Source organism: Tasmannia lanceolata, unplaced genomic scaffold (assembly GCF_043159265.1).
Source record: "Tasmannia lanceolata isolate RefF3 unplaced genomic scaffold, GAP_Taslan_0.1 ptg000005l, whole genome shotgun sequence".
NCBI classification, from domain to species: Eukaryota; Viridiplantae; Streptophyta; class Magnoliopsida; order Canellales; family Winteraceae; genus Tasmannia; species Tasmannia lanceolata.
The window spans coordinates 20,278,377-20,297,718 of record NW_027518682.1 but is presented as its reverse complement, the minus strand read 5'-3'; the positions used below and the strand labels follow the sequence as shown (position 1 = coordinate 20,297,718).

At 39.1% G+C, this 19,342-nt stretch overlaps 1 protein-coding gene across 12 annotated transcripts; it reads right to left on the bottom strand.

The window, feature by feature from the left end:
- Positions 1 to 1,290: 1,290 nt before the first annotated feature.
- Positions 1,291 to 17,612, bottom strand: LOC143877887 (phospholipid:diacylglycerol acyltransferase 1-like). Of its 12 annotated transcripts, none has more exons than XR_013250827.1 (9): positions 16,739 to 17,612; positions 14,654 to 14,876; positions 14,166 to 14,449; positions 11,790 to 12,117; positions 7,762 to 8,027; positions 5,967 to 6,459; positions 5,136 to 5,212; positions 3,828 to 3,876; positions 1,427 to 1,829 (listed from the first exon to the last, which is right to left on the bottom strand). XR_013250827.1 is itself a non-coding variant. In XM_077380191.1 (7 exons), the coding sequence occupies exons 1-6, from the start codon at positions 17,167 to 17,169 to the stop codon at positions 5,976 to 5,978; spliced, it is 2,016 nt and encodes a 671-aa protein (XP_077236306.1). In that variant the 5' UTR covers positions 17,170 to 17,611; the 3' UTR covers positions 1,427 to 1,829; positions 5,967 to 5,975. The 12 variants fall into 12 exon arrangements, 2 of the variants coding, with proteins under 2 accessions (XP_077236306.1, XP_077236308.1); XR_013250832.1 differs by lacking the exon at positions 3,828 to 3,876 and having other exon boundaries at positions 1,427 to 1,655; positions 1,725 to 1,829; XR_013250833.1 differs by lacking the exon at positions 3,828 to 3,876 and having other exon boundaries at positions 1,427 to 1,647; positions 1,725 to 1,829.
- Between the last annotated feature and the right edge of the window lie 1,730 nt (positions 17,613 to 19,342).

Below are 19,342 nucleotides of genomic sequence, written 5' to 3'. Positions count from 1 at the left end.
GGTACTATGGGGTCCACAGAAAACTAAGGGGAGTGATAAATCGACTCCCATATATCTTAAATCTACCCCTCATGTGTCTATCTCTCTCCTCTTTCTCTCTCTCTCTAACCTAGAGGAGAGAGAAAGACACATAGGGAGTGGATTTAAGATATTTGGGAGTCGATTTATCACTGCCCAAAACTAAAGGTGAATATTACTTGTTCAATAATCCAAAATTCCAAAAACCAAATAAATAAACCAGTGGATCCCAACCCTACTTTGCACACGTATCTCCCTTACCAGAAGCCATAGACAATTGATAGGACCAGCTTCCTTCTGTCTTCTTGCGTGGATTTCAAAAAGTTAGATGTGGAATAGTGTGTGCAAACAGGAACCAGAGAGTTCCCTAGAATTTTTTACAGAGGTTTGTGCCCCTCCCCAACTCCCAAGCCACTCTTCATAGCGTTTACATCTAGTCCCTTAACAATTACCAACTTACAGAGGTCGTGTTCATTCCCATAACAATTACCAACTACCTACCTAACTTTATTTGGGCCGTTGATAGGCCACATTCGCAGCTAGGATTATTTCCTAACAAAATCCTGTTTTCCAGTCAGCTTTAATAACAACTGTAGTGCAAATATCTAATATTTTTAGAGTGATTCATCACCACGACGAACTTGTGTGCGATGATGCATACGCCAGTCAAGCTGCGACAAGTTTGATCCTATTCGGCTTTTAACAAAAACAATGGAATCCTATGTGCCAATGTGAATTTTCATTATACTTTGACATAAGGGTTACCTCCCACCATGACGAGCACCTATTTCACTTTATTAACGACAAGATCCATTATTGTTTCTCGCGTGTCCCCGAAAAGTCAGAGTTGGTGTGAATTCTCCCAATTTGTCAAAAAGAAGCGAGCTACGCCCTTACTAAACTCTAAACTAATAGGTCTAAGCTTGGAGATGGAAGTCATCTTTCATTTCTCAACAGTGAAGTAGGGCCAAGTTCATGATCTTATTATCCTAGGTCGGAACAAGTTGATAGGATCCCCTTTTTGCACCCCCATGCCCTCCCGTGTGGCGACATATGGCGCAAAAAGGAAAGAGAGGGATGCGCTTTCTCTCGGTCAAAGGGGATCGATTCCTTGAAAGATGAGATCAGAATATGGAAAACTACTCATATTTCATCTCTGTGAGATCGTCAATATTGTACCATAGGTGTATTTAGAGTATACCGAACCAGTATAGCTATCCTTCCTCTGACACAACAACGCAGCTTCAATAATCCGCTTGCCTAGAAATGACCTGGCCGAATAGGGAAATCCCTACAATCAAATAGATTGCCACAATTAGCATGACAACACGGGGTTATTCCCAGTTTTAGCAAACTTTATAGTTCCCTCCACTGGTCTATATATCATCCTCCACATGCAGTCTGCATATCATATAATTTTTCTTCAAATAAAAAATAACATATTAAACATCCAAATAACATAGAATATACCGTGCACTCGTGCAGTTCTAAGAAGCTAGCTATTTCAATAAATCTCGTTACCACAAATATAATTATGAGCTATTCACAGATTTCAGGGATGGAAAAGAAGTGAAAAAAGATGGCAAGAACCGGACCCAGCACGTTGTATGACCCCAATTCCACGGACCCCTGGTTACCTGCAATTTGATTACTACATTGATGCTAAGCAAACTATAAAATACAAGCAAGCAGATAGCAAGGAGCACCTGGGGCTTTCCTCTACAGCAATTGGTTCAGAAGCAGTTCTCCAGCTCAAAGGATCGTCGAAAGGGAGGCGCTACCAGAGTTTAAATCATCCAAAGTTTAAATCCCTGCAGCGAAGAGAATTAAAATAAGCTCACAACTGTGGCACTTGCAACAAAAAAAGAAAACAAAAAAATTAGAGCTAAATACACAGAAGCAGATCAGAGAAAACAAAATTCACTGGTCGATGGAGGAAGAACTGCATGGGACTATAAGCAAGGAGATAAGGGACCTTGCTTTCCAATACTAGATCATTATCCAAATCAAGAGTACCATGAATGCAGTATTTCTTACTCTTGAATATCTAGAACATTAGAGGACCCTAAAGAACTTAGAACTCTAGAACATGAGTGAACCCCGTAACAAGCAGCACATTTGTTGAATTTTTCATCTTTGAGGCCTTCATCAAGCCAATTTCAAACACACTTATTCATGCTAAACCTAATTATTAGAAGCCCTTAAGCCCCCTGGCCTTGGTCAAATTCCAAAGATAATATGAAGATCAGAAGGGTGTCAATGCCAATCATCAGGATGTGCAAAAAGGGGGAATTGGAAGCGTTAGGGTGATGGTCTCCCCGTTGAAACTTGAAACTCTTCGTTCTCTTAGGACGGTGCGGATTTTCAGCCTTTTACATTTTTAGCAATGACTTGACTTCCTTGATTTCAGGGATATATGCTCCCATGGTGGCACATTGATTATATGCATCAGCTCCATGGGGGGACTTTTCCATCTGCGTTATGGAGAGACTTTTCATCTCTAAACTTGGAGAGACTCGTCATCCCCACAACTGCCCTCTCACAAAGTGGGATATTGTCAGCCACCTGATGAGTCACCCATACCAAGCTAATTCACCAACTAACACGGCAGACTCATCTTCTCTCAAATCCCAAATGCACATGCCATTAGAAATCAATGCATGAGGGTGTGTGCAATATGTGTCGGGATTATTGTGTGATGATCGTCACCATCAGAAATCTCCGATCGAGGACTGATGGCCACATGATCCAACATAATCAACACACCCAGATCCCATCCTGGCATTTAAGCCATTAGCACGAATGCATGATAGTGTCTCTAAACACCAAATCCAATTTATGTATAGATAACATGTACTTAGGGAACATCTAATGTTTTTTAACAGCCTAGATTAGCCAAGATGGGAAAGTACAGTCTAAGCTCGCTGAACTGGTCATACAAACAAGATGGAAAGAAACTACAATCAACACATGTACAATAGGAAAATGAATAGCAACAACTAATTTTGTGCTCCCTATGCCATCTATTTCCAACAAGGCCAATTTAGAAGAAGGGGTCCAGTGTTGACCCAACAACACCACGATGAGGTTTACGGTTTACCACCATGTTGGAGTTGGCTTTAGCCACATGATACTGTATATCAGATCTCTGTCATGATCTTTTTGTTCCCCAACCAAGCTACAATTTCTTTATCATGGTCATTTTTGTTTCTCAACAAAGCTGCTGCTTCTATCATGATCATTTTCGTGTCCAAACAAATTACAGCTTGGGCCCCAAGTTCCCGTCCATGGCCACGGCTATTACCATGTGGGGAAAGTAATTGAGACTTAAATCTGGGGAGATCAGTAGACTCTATGGAAGGTTTATATATAGCACTTTTATAAAGATTTAGAGGTCCCTTTTCAACACACTCAAATGGGAGGCTAATTACTAGTGGATGTTTTTTCCAAACAAGATCATTATTGGAAATCACATCCCACCATTGTCATTTTCATTTTGTTTGGGTGACTGGAATTTTAGAGTTGAATGAAGTAGAATAAGAAAAAAGAACCAGCAACCAAATGTCAAGGGTTGACAATTTCATAGTTGAAGCATTTGATCATCCCCATTTTGATCATTACAATTTCATAAAACGGTAAATAGTGTGGAGATCACAATAACTTCTGAACAAACTGGAATAAACTCAAAGCACACTTAAGCAAACAACACACAACTAATGCAAGAATAGTTTTGTGCAATATGCACATATGCTATGACTTATGAGTATGTATATAATGGTGTATTTCAAAAAGACAAGATCCTGTGATACCTTACAATAACTGGGTGCCAACGGTAGGACCGACATCTTTCTTGTCCTTCTATAATGGGCAGAATAAGCATAATAAGGCCCATGATCCATTGTATAGAGGAGGATTCCAAGAAAGATACAGATTAAATGTGAAACTGAAAACCACTTGACAAACATGATAACAAACAAATACAGCATGTCTTTTCTGTTTGTAGCCCATCCTACATAATAGGATTATCCAACAAATCTGATTAAAGACATAAGCCATGAATTGGAAAATAATGTCCGAACCTATTAAACACCAATACCTGGAGTATATCACAAAAATCATTGATCAGGTAATGGATGTCTCTAGATGATGCCTAATATTTACAACTTTGGTAGTTGAGGGCTGAGATACACTTTTTAATATCGTCAAGTGATCTCCATACTTTTCAAGTGTCCTGACCCTTGAAAAGTAATCTTATATTTTTTACTGTTGTAACCCTTTGGTAGTTTCTTTTTTTCTTTTCTTTTCTTTCTTTTTTTGAAAGGCAATAACCCTTTGGTAGTTAAGGGTCGAGATTCACGTTTTTTACAAGATTCAAGTAATCTTCACACATTTCAAGTGTTCTAACCCAAGTTAAACTTATAAGGATCGTGCACTTGTTCTACGCATCAGAATAGGAACCCTCAGCAGCACAAAATTATCAACATATAGCCTAAATAATAACTACTAAAAACCAGAAAGAGCAGCCAGAAAGGACTTATGTTATACAAAGTAGCCGATGCTCAAATTCAAAAACTCATTGAACAACTTGGAAGTTAGAAGAGGAGACCCAGTTTGTCTGGCTCTGAGTATCAAGTCGATATTTGAATCTGTGAAACTTAAGGGTGCAACTCTGGTCAATTTTTGGGAATTAGGGCTGAGCTTTTACCTTAAAATCGGGTTGGGTTCGGGTTGATTCCGCTCAACCCGATCCGACCCAAGTTGCACCCCTAGTGAAACTACCAATAACTCCAAAAGCTTAAGCTGATGGAAAAGGCATTATTTATTCTTTTATACTTTAACACTCCCCCTCACGTGTGGCCCCTCTTTCTTTGGGTTGGCCTACACGTGGCACATGTTGACCCACTTTTGGGTTGACTATTGCATGTGGATTTTTGACATCAAGGAGGTTTGAACTTAGGACCTTTGCTCTGATACCATGTGAAACAACCAATGACTCCAAAAGCTTAAGCTGTTGGAGAAGGCATTGTTTATCCTTTTATACTTTAACAGAATCTTATAATGAAATGAAGGTGAGTCAATGATTGACAACCAATTTTTATAAAACCAGAAAGTTTTACCTTTGAACAGGCCAAGTTGAACTCTGAAGTTGTAAGACCAACATCCAAGTTGAGTATGAGATGTTGAACTCTGAAAACTATATACCAACAGTTTTGTTCAAACTTGTAACAGCAGGACCAAATTTCAGGAAGAAAATAGTCAAAAGGATGGAAAACTGGGCCTAGAAAGCATGGCAAGATATAATCTGGACATACTAAAAAATATATGAAAGAAAAATAACTTAAATAAGTGGTGGATCATAGTTCATTAATCAATTCTAAAGAGATACAGCACAACATGATTCCTCCAACAATTACTTAGAATTCTCGCTTTGGATTTAACAAATATAAAAAATAGGAGAGCTTCTTATAGTCCAAAGAAAACAGCAGCGCACTGCCATTAAATAATTTCACGATATTTTAGGAGATTCAAAAAAATTTATCCTAGAAAATTGAGTGTCTACTGTATCATTGCCTTTACAGGAAGATGGCAAACAAATTCCTAATCTTGATACTATTCAAAAATAAATAAATCCTAATCATGTGGAGATGGTCTCCATATCATGAAATTAATTGGGAACGTCTTATTCAGGTTAATACTCGCATCATTATTGAGAGTTCAGGAATATATCCCACCGCTAGAAACATAAAACCACAAAAATCAGCCACCAATTTCTAATTTCTGCCATAAAACTGACCCATATTTCTTTTCTTTTCTTTTTTTGAAACTGACCCATATTCCACTGACAGATTCCAGATCTAAATTTTAAAAAAATACCTATAACACTTTCAGACAAGGATATATCAGTCTTTGTTTCAATAGGCACTAAATTAACAAGTTTCAGAAATTACCAGGTGGCATTAGAGCTTTAAATTGATCTTTTCGGACCACTTGAAGATATCAGAATGAACTTGATCACCTCCCAACTCTTCTCCTGTAGCTCCCGCCGCAACTCTTATAATATCTTCAATCAATGCAAAGTTCCCCAGTATATCAACATGAGCACCACTTTGTGTGCCCCGTCCTTCCAAAAGATTGGATGGAGGGGCATGATCATACTCCCTAATGTAAGTCCGGATGCCCAATGGATTAAACCGGGTTTTCCCACGCCACGCTTTTGCACACATGAATCCTGAACTTAGAACAGGCACAGTCTCGTCTCCATTGACTGAAAATGCTCCACCTTGCAAACAGCTGCCTCCACTTCCACCCTCGGCTGAGGTATCAATCTGAAATGGAATGTAGCATTCAGATGAGGACGACATTTTGTAAACATATGATCTTTCAGTGGGGATGCCAACTCCATACATAGAATAGATCTCCATTCCCGGAGCATTTGGTAACCTGCATAAACATTACAGCAGATTAAGAACCAGAAATGGCAGATCCACCCTTCCAAATATGGATTTTACTTTTGATTTTTGAATGACCACCAAAGCAGTGATGGCAATGGAAAGTGGCTGTGGAGCCAGGAAAGAATAAGAGGCCAAGTCTGAGCAAACAACCAGCAGACAATAAGGTTATTGGTGCCTAACATTTTAAAATTAAAACTTAGTACATTCCCTATGAAATGTCAGGATGCATAGCCACCATAAACCCATGGTAGGTTATTCTAGTTTGACATTTTTTGATACTTTAAGATCCAAATTTTGACTCATGGACCTTGACTCGCAGTGACCTAGAGTCATGTGAAATTCAATGTTAGCTGATTTCTTCTTGGCTGGGGCTATAACATAAGCTACTTTTAGGCTTCAATTATACAACAACTAAACTTCGATTTTTCAGGGGAAGGCATTTTCATGTCAAAAGCTCTTCATCGCTCTTTGGTTTAAGATAGAGATATTTTTCGAGCAAACAGAGAGATATAAGTCGAACAATATATTCAGAGGCCAACAGAATCAGATGCAACCCGGACACACTTCATGGCTAGCATAATTCAACAACCTAGACATGATGTTATCTGTTTTATTTTCTTATGAATGGCTTGGCAAATTATGATCTATTGGCATATGCATGTCATTCCCTATGATATAATATAAGAATATGAAGAGGGGGCAGGGGCGTTATTATGATTTACCGATTAGGAATGTAATGGTTTCCTTTAAGCACTTCGTAAGTTACTATACACAGAACCTAACATTAGAGCACCAGCTCCAATAGGTGTTTGGAAAGGAAATTTTCCACTTCATCAACACAAACTATGGTTTCACAGATTTAAGGAGCAGAAAAAGGACATAAATCAACAAACCACTCTAAAACAGCAAAGAAAAATTTAGATTTTATTATGATGGATTTTTAACCAGCATTGGCCTCATTCTAGCCAGTCCTAGCTTCCTGACTTACCCATCACTCCATATATAGTTATGTCCGTCTCATTAACACACTTTTAACGAAATAAAATTCAATTTTATAGGCAAATCTGGAGAAGACAAATGAAAAAACCATATGGAAAGAGTTCAAAAACAATTTAAACATCTTTAGAGCTTAAAAAGTCACACAGCGGACAATAAATACCAATATGTTATTCATAACCGTGAGATCAAGGTTGTTTCTTAATCAAGTCTTCTAAAGAGGACATTGTTTCCAATGATAACTGGTTAGAACAAACAAACTTTGAATAACTAAGAGAAAGGTATAGACTCTCACTTTGTTTCTAAGGGGTTCGACCAATATTTGTAGTGTTCATATTCTGGATCATCCAAATCATCCGCAATCCCATATGAAAAATGGGCACTTCCACGCTGCATCGTCTTTGGAGCAACAAACTGAAGCAGATCCAGAAGTGATCCAGCGGTGTAAACTTTGTAGTCAGTGACTGCTTTGATACCAATTGTGCCCATTTCATGGTACTCTGTCCATACATTGCGGCAGGACACATTTGAATGGGCAAGGTTATTGCCTTTAACAGCATCCTGCAATATAATAAACAGCTGAGGATTTGGAAACTAAAACTTGAACAGTTTCAACAAATAGTAACTGATAAAGTTATAATATGGAACATGTCATGGTAACTAATGAAGCCATCATGGTAAAAAAAAAGTATCATGACATGACAGCACGATAGTATGCAGGACCATAAAAGATTACAGATTTCAATAATATTGAGATAGCAATCGGTACCAGTAGTCCCATCCTGCGTTACAAAATATTAAGGTGGACTGGACCGGCATACCGGCACTAGTCCAATTGAGCTAAACAGAACATTGACAGAGATTATAATCATCCCTGCACCAAACAAAAGACTATATTCTTTACATCTTCTTACAACCATAATGTATGTACCACGTATGCGTGACAAGGCCACGATTTACTACTGGCCATCAACCTAGAATCTCAGAGACAGCACCTTGAAAGACTGGAGCACAAAACAGATGGCTATTGCCTCCTTAATCTCAACACTCCCTAACTAATCCACTCCCAGGAAAGAAAACATAGCTAAAGAATCTAGACAAAACGAAGCGAAAAAACGAATCTCTCAACCTACGGCAATAGAAAGTAAATTCTGGATATGTAACACGTTGATCGGCAAGCTATTTAGTCAGTAAATTCCTGGGGAAGTTCATCCTTCAAGTTCTGCAGCCTGAAATTGAAACTTCGGCAAGCATAGCCTCTCCACAAAACCTTCGAACCGAACCTAAACTAACCTAAAACAAATCCATTCCTCCTATCCCACTGGTGTGTCATATCTTTTCTTTTTCCACTTTTACTAACTTCCCCTATCATTCTTCACTTTCCATTCCTCTTTTCTCTTTTTCCTTCCTCTTTTTTCTTTTTTCCTCTACTACCTCTTTTTTTTTTTGGGCCGTAAGGCTTTTCATGCAGGGTTACTTCCCTCGGCCCCCTTGTCCTCATTCTCTTTTCCAACTTCTCTATATTCCTTCAAGGTCCTAATAGCCATAGAACAAAATAAGTTCTTTGTGGCTTCCAAGCTATCATCAAAACCAATTCCAAAGACATCAACTATTGCCAAGAGTTCGTCCATTTCCTCACGAGCGACAACCTCATCCTCTTCTGATTCCAGAAAGTCTGTCAATCTAGAATCTGCCTCCTGCCTGTCCTCGACCTCATCAATCCGTTTTCAAATCTCTAAGCTAACTTCCCGGTCAAGAGACTCTCTTGACACCCGGGAGACACCATCTGAAGAACCCATCAACTTCTCTAAACGATCAATCTCTGCCGCCTTATTCTCCTCCCAATGTTGACGACGTGCAAGACGCTCTTCATCTAGAGCCCTCTGGAAAAAATCCATCTTATAAATTTGGACAAATGCTTCCTTCGGATCAGACTTACCTGAAATCTGCAAGAAGATTTCTTTGTTAGTCATAGCTTCCCGCTTGAATTGCTTCTTCAAGATGGTCATGTAGATTTCCTTGGGAGTTGGACATTCTTCGGCCGCCATTTGTTCATCATACTTTAAATCTTGGAGAAATTGAAGATCACTAACCTCAAACAAGAGTGCCTTCCGCTTGCTCGGAAGAGATGAAGAAGAGGAAGCCATAGAAGGGAGAAGAGGACGGAAAGGTTTGTCAAAGTCTTTTAGAAGAAGGTTAAACTTGGAGGCTAGTCTGTGATTTTTTGGTTCCTCTCTCTTACAGGAACCCAAAAGATTTATTTTAAAGAGAGACAAACCGCCCTTTGTAGCTAATAAATACTTTTTCTCGATATGCGTCCCCCGCCCCTGCAGTCCTTTCTGGGGCCAAGTGTTTTTAATGAAGGCACAATGTCTTGACGACCGACTACTGGTATCCTTCGTTGGATTTTTCGAGATTATTTTATTCTTCTTCCTTCTGAAAAAACGATTTTTGATTTTTACTGACTTTTCTACTGACACGGGATATATATATATATATCCTTCCTAGTACCTTTCCCCGCAGCAATGCTAGATTTGGCTTTTAAGAGCTTCTGACCATATATTTCTTAGAACCGACCAATATCCCTTTCGGTAATGGGACAGGACCTTTCGATGCATCTTTCTGATTAGCCATTCCCGAGATAGACGAAAATTCAAAATCAAGGGAAGGTAAACCAAACGGCTCTTTCCCACTGGAATTGACAAATTTACCCCCAGAGACAAATGGAAGGGGCCCAAACGTTGGCGGATCTTCCACTGGAGATGAATCAACCGGAGTGCCAACCTCCGGAACCACCGGATTCATTAAGGGACTTTAATGGTTCATCCACCAACCTAACTCCGATTGGATAAATCATGGAATCTACCATAATGTTTATAAATGATGGCAAACAATTCCATAAAAGGAGTTAATACTTTAACAGAGGCAAATTCCATACAGTGTTCATGACTACTCGACAATCGAAATTCTAATATTTGACCAAAATGCTGACCCAGAGTCTCCACCGTGGATAAGGACAAGACATGAAGGGGAATATTAGAGAATCTAAGTCTCACCGATCTTGCACCTGTATTCAAAAGAGGAGACTAAGGTTGGAGGGACATAAGATAGCCTCCCAAAGCATCTCCCCCCTTTCGGAGAATAGAAGTAGAGTAACTCAGGGAATCAAAGGAAAAAAGCACCGATAAAGGACTCAAGCAAAAAGGTTTGCTAAGCTGTGGCAAGGGCCAATGTCTTTTAGCCCAAAACCACATTTCTTTCAGAAGAGCTCTATTTCTCAAGGTACCAACCAAGCAGTTATTCAGAATCTTCTTCCTATCGCTAATCACTTCACTAGGAATAGATATTACAGGGTTACCTTCCTTGGAGGGTTCCGGGATGTTTTGATTAGGCATCTTCGGGATCCATACTTTCCCAAAAGCTGCCTTTCTGCCAATATCTACAGTTTTTCTATTCTTCGGCTCCAAACATGGAGAATTTTGGGAACGTTATGAGCCGGGATCAGTCTTATTTTGCCTGGAACTCAGACAGGAGTTGCTGGAACTATTCACCTTTTGACAAAGCTCGGTTCATGGCCTGACCCATAGGACCTATTCACCTTCTGATCAAAGCACGGTTCATGGCGTGACCCATAGGACCTCAATTAAGAACTTGTGAAACAACCGGTAACTCCAAAAGCTTAAGCTGTTGGAGAAGGCGTTATTTAATCTTTTATATTTTAACACTCCCCCTCCTCATGTGTGGCCCTTCTTTTTAGGGTTGGCCTACATGTGGCCCCTCTTTTGGGTTTGGCCATTGCATGTATATTTTTTTGCTATCGAGGTTTGAACTCAGGACCTTTCGCTCTGATACCATGTGAAACAACCAGTAACTCCAAAAGCTTGGAGAAGGCGTAATTTAATCTTTTATACTTTAACAGAAGTGACCACTTAAATGTGTGGAAGAAGTGAAAGGAAGGAAAATGAATGAAAAGAAAATATTTGACTTGTTGAAAAAGCCCAGAAGAAGCTTAATAAGAACTGAATATCAATATTCAGTACCAATAACAAGTCCCCCACAGTATCTGTAATGGTTACATATATCGATAACCACTTTGACACATCTAAAAGTTGACGTCAAGGATGCACCAGAAGACATGAATTTAATTTAATAAGCACATATCCATCTCTGAACCCTAGCAATTATAAAAAGCAGGAAGAGACTAACACTTTGCTCTCATTGAAGATGACATTTTTAACCAAGTAAAAAAATCCATACCCAAGAGATAACTTGACCAGTTCATGTGAAATAAGAAAGCGTGTCCATATTGAAACAAGAAATTACCCTAAAATCCACCCTCTCAATCGTGGATGAATGTGCCTCTGCTACATCCTTTCCAAAGGATATCATCCTTCCATAATTGACTTTATTTGATTGAGAATCCACATGCTCTGTCTCGTTGTTGGCAGAAACATGAGTGTCATTGTTTTTCTGCTTCTTAGGACTACAGTCATAGCCTTCTTCCGGTGACCAATCCAGGCCACCCCAAATAGTGTCTCCACCTTTTGGTATCATTGACAGGGTTGAATCCCATGTACGCGTCATACGCATTATGTGTTCCAAAGTTTGAAGACCAAATAAATCAAAATCCAATACCCCGGGTGCAATTGCCCTGCATAAGGGAAGAATTTGGGTCAAGAATTTGAAACATATGAATGGAATTACATATTTCAAACAAAACAAATAAGGTGCTTTGGTGGGAGAAGCAGGTGAGAAGAAAATGGTTGGACACATCTAAGGTGTCAAGTGCATACTTTTAGGGGGAAAGAAGAGCATCAAAAATAGAGAAGGGAAACATTTTCTGCATCTCTATAAATGAAGGTGAATGGTGGAAATTGGTAAGTAGGATACACCTTAAAATATCTAAGCAGCAGTGATGCTATCAATTTGAAAAAGGATCCCTTGAAATGAACCAGGAAAAAACATCTTGAAGGAAAAGAAACAGAAGAATAGCATACCATAGTTTCAGAAATCTCCAGATTTCTAAAACACATTTGTTTGAATGGACTGTTTTGCACTAGTTTTAAAAATGCAAAAATCAATTGTTTGATTGAATTTAAGAGGTTTCCACTCGACAAATAGGATCTTAAGTAACCAATTAAAATGCAAATGTAATGAACTTCATACAGTTCAGTGACTTCATTCAATGAATGAGGCACCATTCTAGACTAGAAGATGCAGCTCTACATTGATACCTTCAGAAAATAACAATAAACCATAGTGCATGAATCAAATTTTGCGTCCATTTGCGAGTTCAATTAGTTCAAACGTCTCATGCTGGGGAAGAAGAGAGGTTATTGTTAGTGATAAGTCTAATGAAAAAATGGCAGATGAAAGCCTATGACGTGGTCGACAAGGGGTCCGAAATCCTTACAAATGTAGCAAAGTAGGATGCCTAGTTTGCTTCAAGTCCTCAAGCAGTGCTTAGAAGCAATATGTGAACAGAAAAAGTAAGTTTGTAGAATGAACATATATTACATTCATTAAAAACAAAACAAAAAAGTAACACGTGCAATTTCAAGCTTCAACTGTAAACCTGAATTCTCATGCCAAAACACCATAATGCCATTAGAAAGGCAGACGTCATTCACTGCCCACAAACTTGTGCAAAAGGAATTTAAATTTCACATATCAACTGAAAATTTCTAGAATGCAAACTGCATGGACAAAATACCTTACGGCTTAACCATTATTCCAACTTCCAAGGATATGGTCAGACATGGTGAACAAACAATAATCTACAGGTGTCATGACCACATCAATCAGTAATATACCTTACACATGCTCAATTGATGCATGTCAAACAACTAGCCCCAGGACTCCAAATGTGAAAAAACTCAACTTCCCTAACAACACCGTGAGTCCTCGACTAGTGGTAATCTTAATTACGCCCGCAGCCAAGTGGGGAAAAGCTGTGATACCACCCTTCTCGCAATCAAGCCACTCAAAGGAAAATCAAGTTAAGAAAAAGAAGATCAACATTCTCCAAATTTGGCTGAATGGACATCATAAGAACTGTGCATAGGCTTTCAACTGGGTTGAGAAGCGTGGTGTGACCACACTCTCGGAATATCAATGAGATCAGTTAGATATCAAGCAGTGATTTATACCGTGCTTGACATCAATGCACTATAATCATTATGTCAGCTAATGTGACATATTGCCGATGACCAAATTCTACAAGCCGAAAACTCTCTAATGCAGATCAACTGAAACACTTTCAATTAGTTAACCAAAGGCTATCATCAGATATTTGATAGAAAGGAGAAAAATTGAACAGAATTTGGGTTTAAAGTACAGGTAATATAATTGATACACTGGCCTTGACTACGGGAAAAGATATTTACAATCACATTGGGATAAGCATCATTGTATCAGCCATTCGGCCCAAAGAAAAAACTAGACTAATGATAAGTCAGGTCAGCTCATTCTGTTATTCAGTGCCAAAGAGCTGCAGATGAAACCTAATTAGTTTAAAATCTAACTAACCCTGAAAGTAGAGAATTATTGAACATCCACCAAGCATTGTCTCCAAGTAAAACAAAATATACCACACATTATCCATCATACAATTTATGGTTTCCACAAATTCTAAATAGGGAACAAAGGCAAAGAGTTAACATTATAACTGCTAGGTTCCGCTACTTAAATAGTAAATACCTGGCAACAGCCACATCCTTGGCTTCAGCCGAGAAAAGCCCAGCAACTGCTTTGGGGACACCTAAAAATGGTCCAGCAATGTTCATCACTGCCTTAATATGCTTAGCACACCAGTTCTGACCCCCTCCACCTCCCATAGGTGTTGGTGCCTCAACCCACTTCATGAAATGCAAAAAGTAAAGAACTCCCATGGAATGTGGAATAACCACCGCCTTTTTTCCACCATTAGTAGCTACCATAAGCTCTATATTACTTTTTATTCTGCTAAGAGCTTGATCCCTGACCTGTTCAGATGAAACAGAAACTTTTAACCCACTAGCAATCAGATTAACAGAAACTTTAACCTGCTAGAAATCAGGTAACCATCATCGGTAATACAGTTGCAGCAAGGAATTGAAAGAAACGGCGATAAAAAATGTTGCAATGTTCTAAAATATGAGGATTGAATCTTTAAAAGTTGGGTAGAGAATCAACAAGTTAAAAAGCACCTCAGTGTTTTGAAAAGAGATTCTCCAATCATATGCAGCCATATACATTGTTTTCTCCTCATACCCAATGCGTGCCAAATTAGCAATCAGAACTGCCCACACGAAATAGCCAGGAGCAAAGTAATCTGCTGCCACAAGTCCTGTGACAGGCCTAACTCTTATACCAGAAGGATCCAGTCCAGTTTCATTGTTCAGTGACATATGTTCAACCCAGCATAGAGGTCTGTGGAAGTTTCAACAACGACAAAGAAAATTTTGAGTAGTGCTTCCATAGAAATCAAAACAAGATCTAAAAAGATTTAAATGCATCATGGACCTGAGAAACTACTATATCAAAAAGAAATTTGGCATATTAGGGAAATATAATGAAAATTGATCAGAATCAGCAAACTTGTTTGAATTTTCCCTCCGCAAGCACAATACGAAGATTAATGCTATACTAAAGGTTGTAAACCATATGACAGCCAAACTCATTAAAGAAAATTTTCCTCAGCAAAATTTGTAGTCAAAAGTAACATAAATGAAGCACGGATAGGTGCATTGTGTCATGATTTATTTGTCCATGGGCATCTAATGGACAACCTAAAGTTAAAAGTTTTGCCATAATTCGTCTTGCAAGTCAAATATTTGAAATTCAGAATTGTCTCCACGAAAGTGGCAAGTGCTGATGTCAGCTCAATGGCTAGACAAGATGCACGACTAATGTAATCAGTCCACCTCATTCTGGCTTATTTGTAGGTATGGAAGCACAAGTCAATACACGGTCATACAATTGTTGGATGTACTTCATACAATTGTTGGATGTACTACACTTTATCCAATGGAAGTTGTATTTTAGCATTGGCTCATATCATATTTGTATCTTTATGACTTTATCCTGTGGTGTGCGGTGTGTATCTGTAGACACTAGACACCGTATTTTGTTCTGCATTAGTAGGCAATAGCCAATTGTACAGATACCAATGATGAGCGACGATGCACCTTCTGGATAGAGGGACCTTTCTAGGTCTTAAACTCGGTCGATCTAGGAGGAAACTATAATTTCACAAAGAGACTTAATTTTACTCGAAAATCCGTACTTTCGAAAGAAACCAACTCAGACCGCCCATTTAAAAAATAAAACCAACTCAAACCACTCATTTTCAAAGATTTTCGAAAGAGCACACTTCCAAATTCCAATGCATAAATTCACTAACATCAAAAGCAAAAAATATGGAGAAGCGAATTTCTAAAATCACAAAACACCTCCAATGCATTAATTCGCATGGTTAACAAATTCAATTAGATGGCGAAGCAAATATATTGGAGATGTGGACTTCTAAAATCAAAAGTCAAATATTAGCATTTATTGCAGCATTGGCTGAAAGACACCTGATGGTTTTTCTCAAGGCATAAATTCCATGTCTGAGAGGTTTGATCTTTGTATTGACAAGAATATGCTGCGAGGATTGCACACTTCAACGAACGTTTCAGTATGAGATTCACTAACATCAAATGGTTGGATGTTGAGATGTTCCCAAATTGGCTTGTTTCAAAAGAATAAAGTGATCCCAATTCATCAAATGCATACCCCCACGGCTAATTTTATACTTCTAACCACCTATTCATCAAAATTTTCATTCTGATAGTCAATAGAAGTGCCATTAAAATTTTCATTGTAGCAGTTGATAGAATTGCCATCAAAATTTTCATCTCCAGTTAACTATTTACCAAATCAAACAACAAAATAGAAACTACCCTTCAACAATGAAAAGCTTCTTTCTCGCATTTCAATCTCAAAAAGGTATGAAATTCAACTATCCAAATAAAACTTTTTTCTCCATCACGAACGAAACCAAAAATAGTAATCATAATCATAATTTTAATTACAGAAGTCTACTGATATTGGCACTACAAGATTTTGATAATTGCACTAACTCATCTTGTCTTTTACTATTTAAAATAGCAGTCAAAAGGTCATTACAGTCCCCAAAAAACTCTCGAAAGCCAATTAAAGAACAAAAGACAAGCTGAATTTGTCCAATTATTAAAACATATCAGTGCCAATATCATCAGCCTTACAGAAGAATTGAAAAAGTACCTTACCTCTTGTACACTTCTCCAAAAGAACCACCCCAAAGGCGCTTTCGGAACAATCCATCAGCACACTGGTGACCTTCCCACAACTCTAGCCCTCCGGTAACAATTCCGGGAACAAACACCACCGGATGCTTCACGGAAAGCCCCTCTTTATGCAATTTCACGCCCGGTGGATCCGGTAACGGCCCGGTAATAGCCTCAGTAACATACTGAGGGAAAGATGCAGGCATAGCGTTATGGAGAAAGAGGAGAAACCACCAAATCGAACAAATACACCCTATAAACCAACAACAATTAGATACACACGACCATCTATTCTTTTCCTCTGTTTTTTTATTCGGCTTTTCCTTTTCCTTCTCATTTCCCTCAATTTCCTTTGGAATCTCTTCCGAATTTTTATCGGTTTCCGAACCTTTTCTTCTCCTCAGCGTAGACATTTTTTTTCTCTCTTTTTTTTTTAATTTAATGAAATTCAAGGAGTAGAATACAGAATTACAGAAAAAAAAAATACACAATTACAGAAAGCAGAGGATCTTTAAATGCTCTGGATTGAGTTGAGACTGTATAAGCATCTGACCTGCTGCTGATTGAAGCTTCTTCGAAACCCTAACCCTAGATTTTTCACCTTTTATTTAATTTAATGAAATTCAAGCAGCAGAATACAGAAAGCAGAGGATCTTTAAATGGTGAGGTTGAGATGAGAGTGTAAAAGCGTGTCTGAGCTGCTACTGATTGAAGCTTCGAAACCCTAACCCTAGATTTTGGCTCTTTTTGCTTGGCAAAAAGCCTAGCAGGCTAGCACTGGTTTTAAAGTGGCGATAGAAAAGTGGGATAGGATCTCACTATGTTTTTTCACCGTAACGATAACGCTCACTGGTTCTATGAGAAGAGAGCGGTACCTGCTATCTTGTACGTTTCCGACACGTGGCGTTCCGGGAATGTTTGAAGGGCGAGGGATTGGGTAGAATGAGGTTTGGACGGACGCGATGGACTAGACGTTGTCTAATCTGACGGCAGGGAGGATTGTGTGGAGGCAGCTAGATGTTTCTCGTGCTGCTTGGGAAAATTGAAAATATCCCTCTGTTTGTCAATATTAACGGATATGACACTAAAGACGACGATTTTGGTCAAATTGTGGTCCCGCTACAACAAGTGGGCCCAGTTACAGATCAATCGGGGTACTCTAAAATAAGGGCGCTGATATCCCCCCCTGACGGCTGGCTAACGTTAAACGTTGTCGTTGGGATATCTCTCTGTCTCTCTACACACACAACAGGAACAGTTGGTGGGCCCAACAGAAACCGTTGGTGGAATGGTGGGCCCATCTTTAAACAACGTAGGCCCCGCCCATACCACCGTAGGATAATCCAAAACGTCCATTTGATGGGCCATAAACGTAAATAGGTTGCGTCCCAAAATATCATTTCCATAGGCTGATCCTAGCCCTCCGATCTAAATAGAAACTACATCTTATGTAACCTCTATAGATTGTAGGGTTGTAATCATCCTATTGAAATGAATTTTGGGGCACAACCTATTTACATTGTGGCCCATCAAATGAATGGTTCGGATCATTCTATGGAGTTGGTCGTAAAGTAACATTAAGGCCCATCCATAACATAGGACGATCCAAGCCGTCCATGGTTTGGATAATCCTATGGAGTTGGTCGTACAGTAACATTAAGGTCCAATCGTAGGCCCCACCGATTTTTTTCAAATTGAAGCGTACCGTCCACAACATAGGATGATCCAAGCCGTCCATGGTTTGGATCCTCCTATGGTGTGGTTCGTACAGTGACATTAAGGCCCAATTTAGGCCTCACCCATATGGAAAATTAAGATCCTCCTAGAGGGGCTAGGATCCGCCTATGGAAAAAAATTTTGGGATGCAACTTATTTATGTTTATGGCCCATCAAATGGACGGTTTGAATTATCCTATGGTATGGTATGGGCGGGGCTTACGTTGTTCAAAGATGGGCCCACCATTCCACCAATGGTTTCTGTTGGGCCCACCAACTGTTCATGTTGTGTGTGTGTGGAGAGAGAGAGGACGGTTTGGATCATCGTGGGCCCCACTGTATTTTTTAAAAAAGACAGGGTATCACGCACACTCACCGGTCACCTTAAAAAAATTCTATCCTTTTCTTCTTTCATTGGAGTATCCCACCTACAGCTCAATTTGTGGCAACTCATGGTCAGTCCAAGAGTTTTAACGACTAGTCAACACAGCACTTTCTAGATTGTTACAGTAGAATCATTTTGACAGGGGGTTCGTCCATTGATCTAGTCACTATCCACACTCCAGAGTCCACACCCATCCTTTCAGAATTCCACTGAGGAGGGTTCAATTCACCCGTGGTCATATATAATCCTCATCCCAACAGGTCATGCATTAATCCCCAATCCTCGTCCCCAAGCAGGTCTTGCATTAAATAGGAATCAAAAATGCTGAAAGTAGCCGCAACCATGGTTTCAAATTTCGGTTTCGGTACTTGGAATTTCCGAAATTTTGACCGAAATTTCGAATTTGGTAATAAATTTAATAAGTGTATTTAATAAATTTTGTAACACTTTTTTTTTTAATTTACATTTTATTGAAATTTCAGACC

What these genes read in the sequence shown, in the direction of transcription:
- LOC143877887 (XM_077380191.1), bottom strand. Translation starts at nt 17,169, where the DNA reads ATGTCTACGCTGAGGAGAAGAAAAGGTTCGGAAACCGATAAAAATTCG. An exon ending in TTTGGAGAAGTGTACAAGAG is followed by an intron (nt 14,877 to 16,738) that starts GTAAGGTACTTT and finishes AAACTTCCACAG; the next exon opens with ACCTCTATGCTGGGTTGAAC. An exon ending in TCTCTTTTCAAAACACTGAG is followed by an intron (nt 14,450 to 14,653) that starts GTGCTTTTTAAC and finishes TCATCTGAACAG; the next exon opens with GTCAGGGATCAAGCTCTTAG.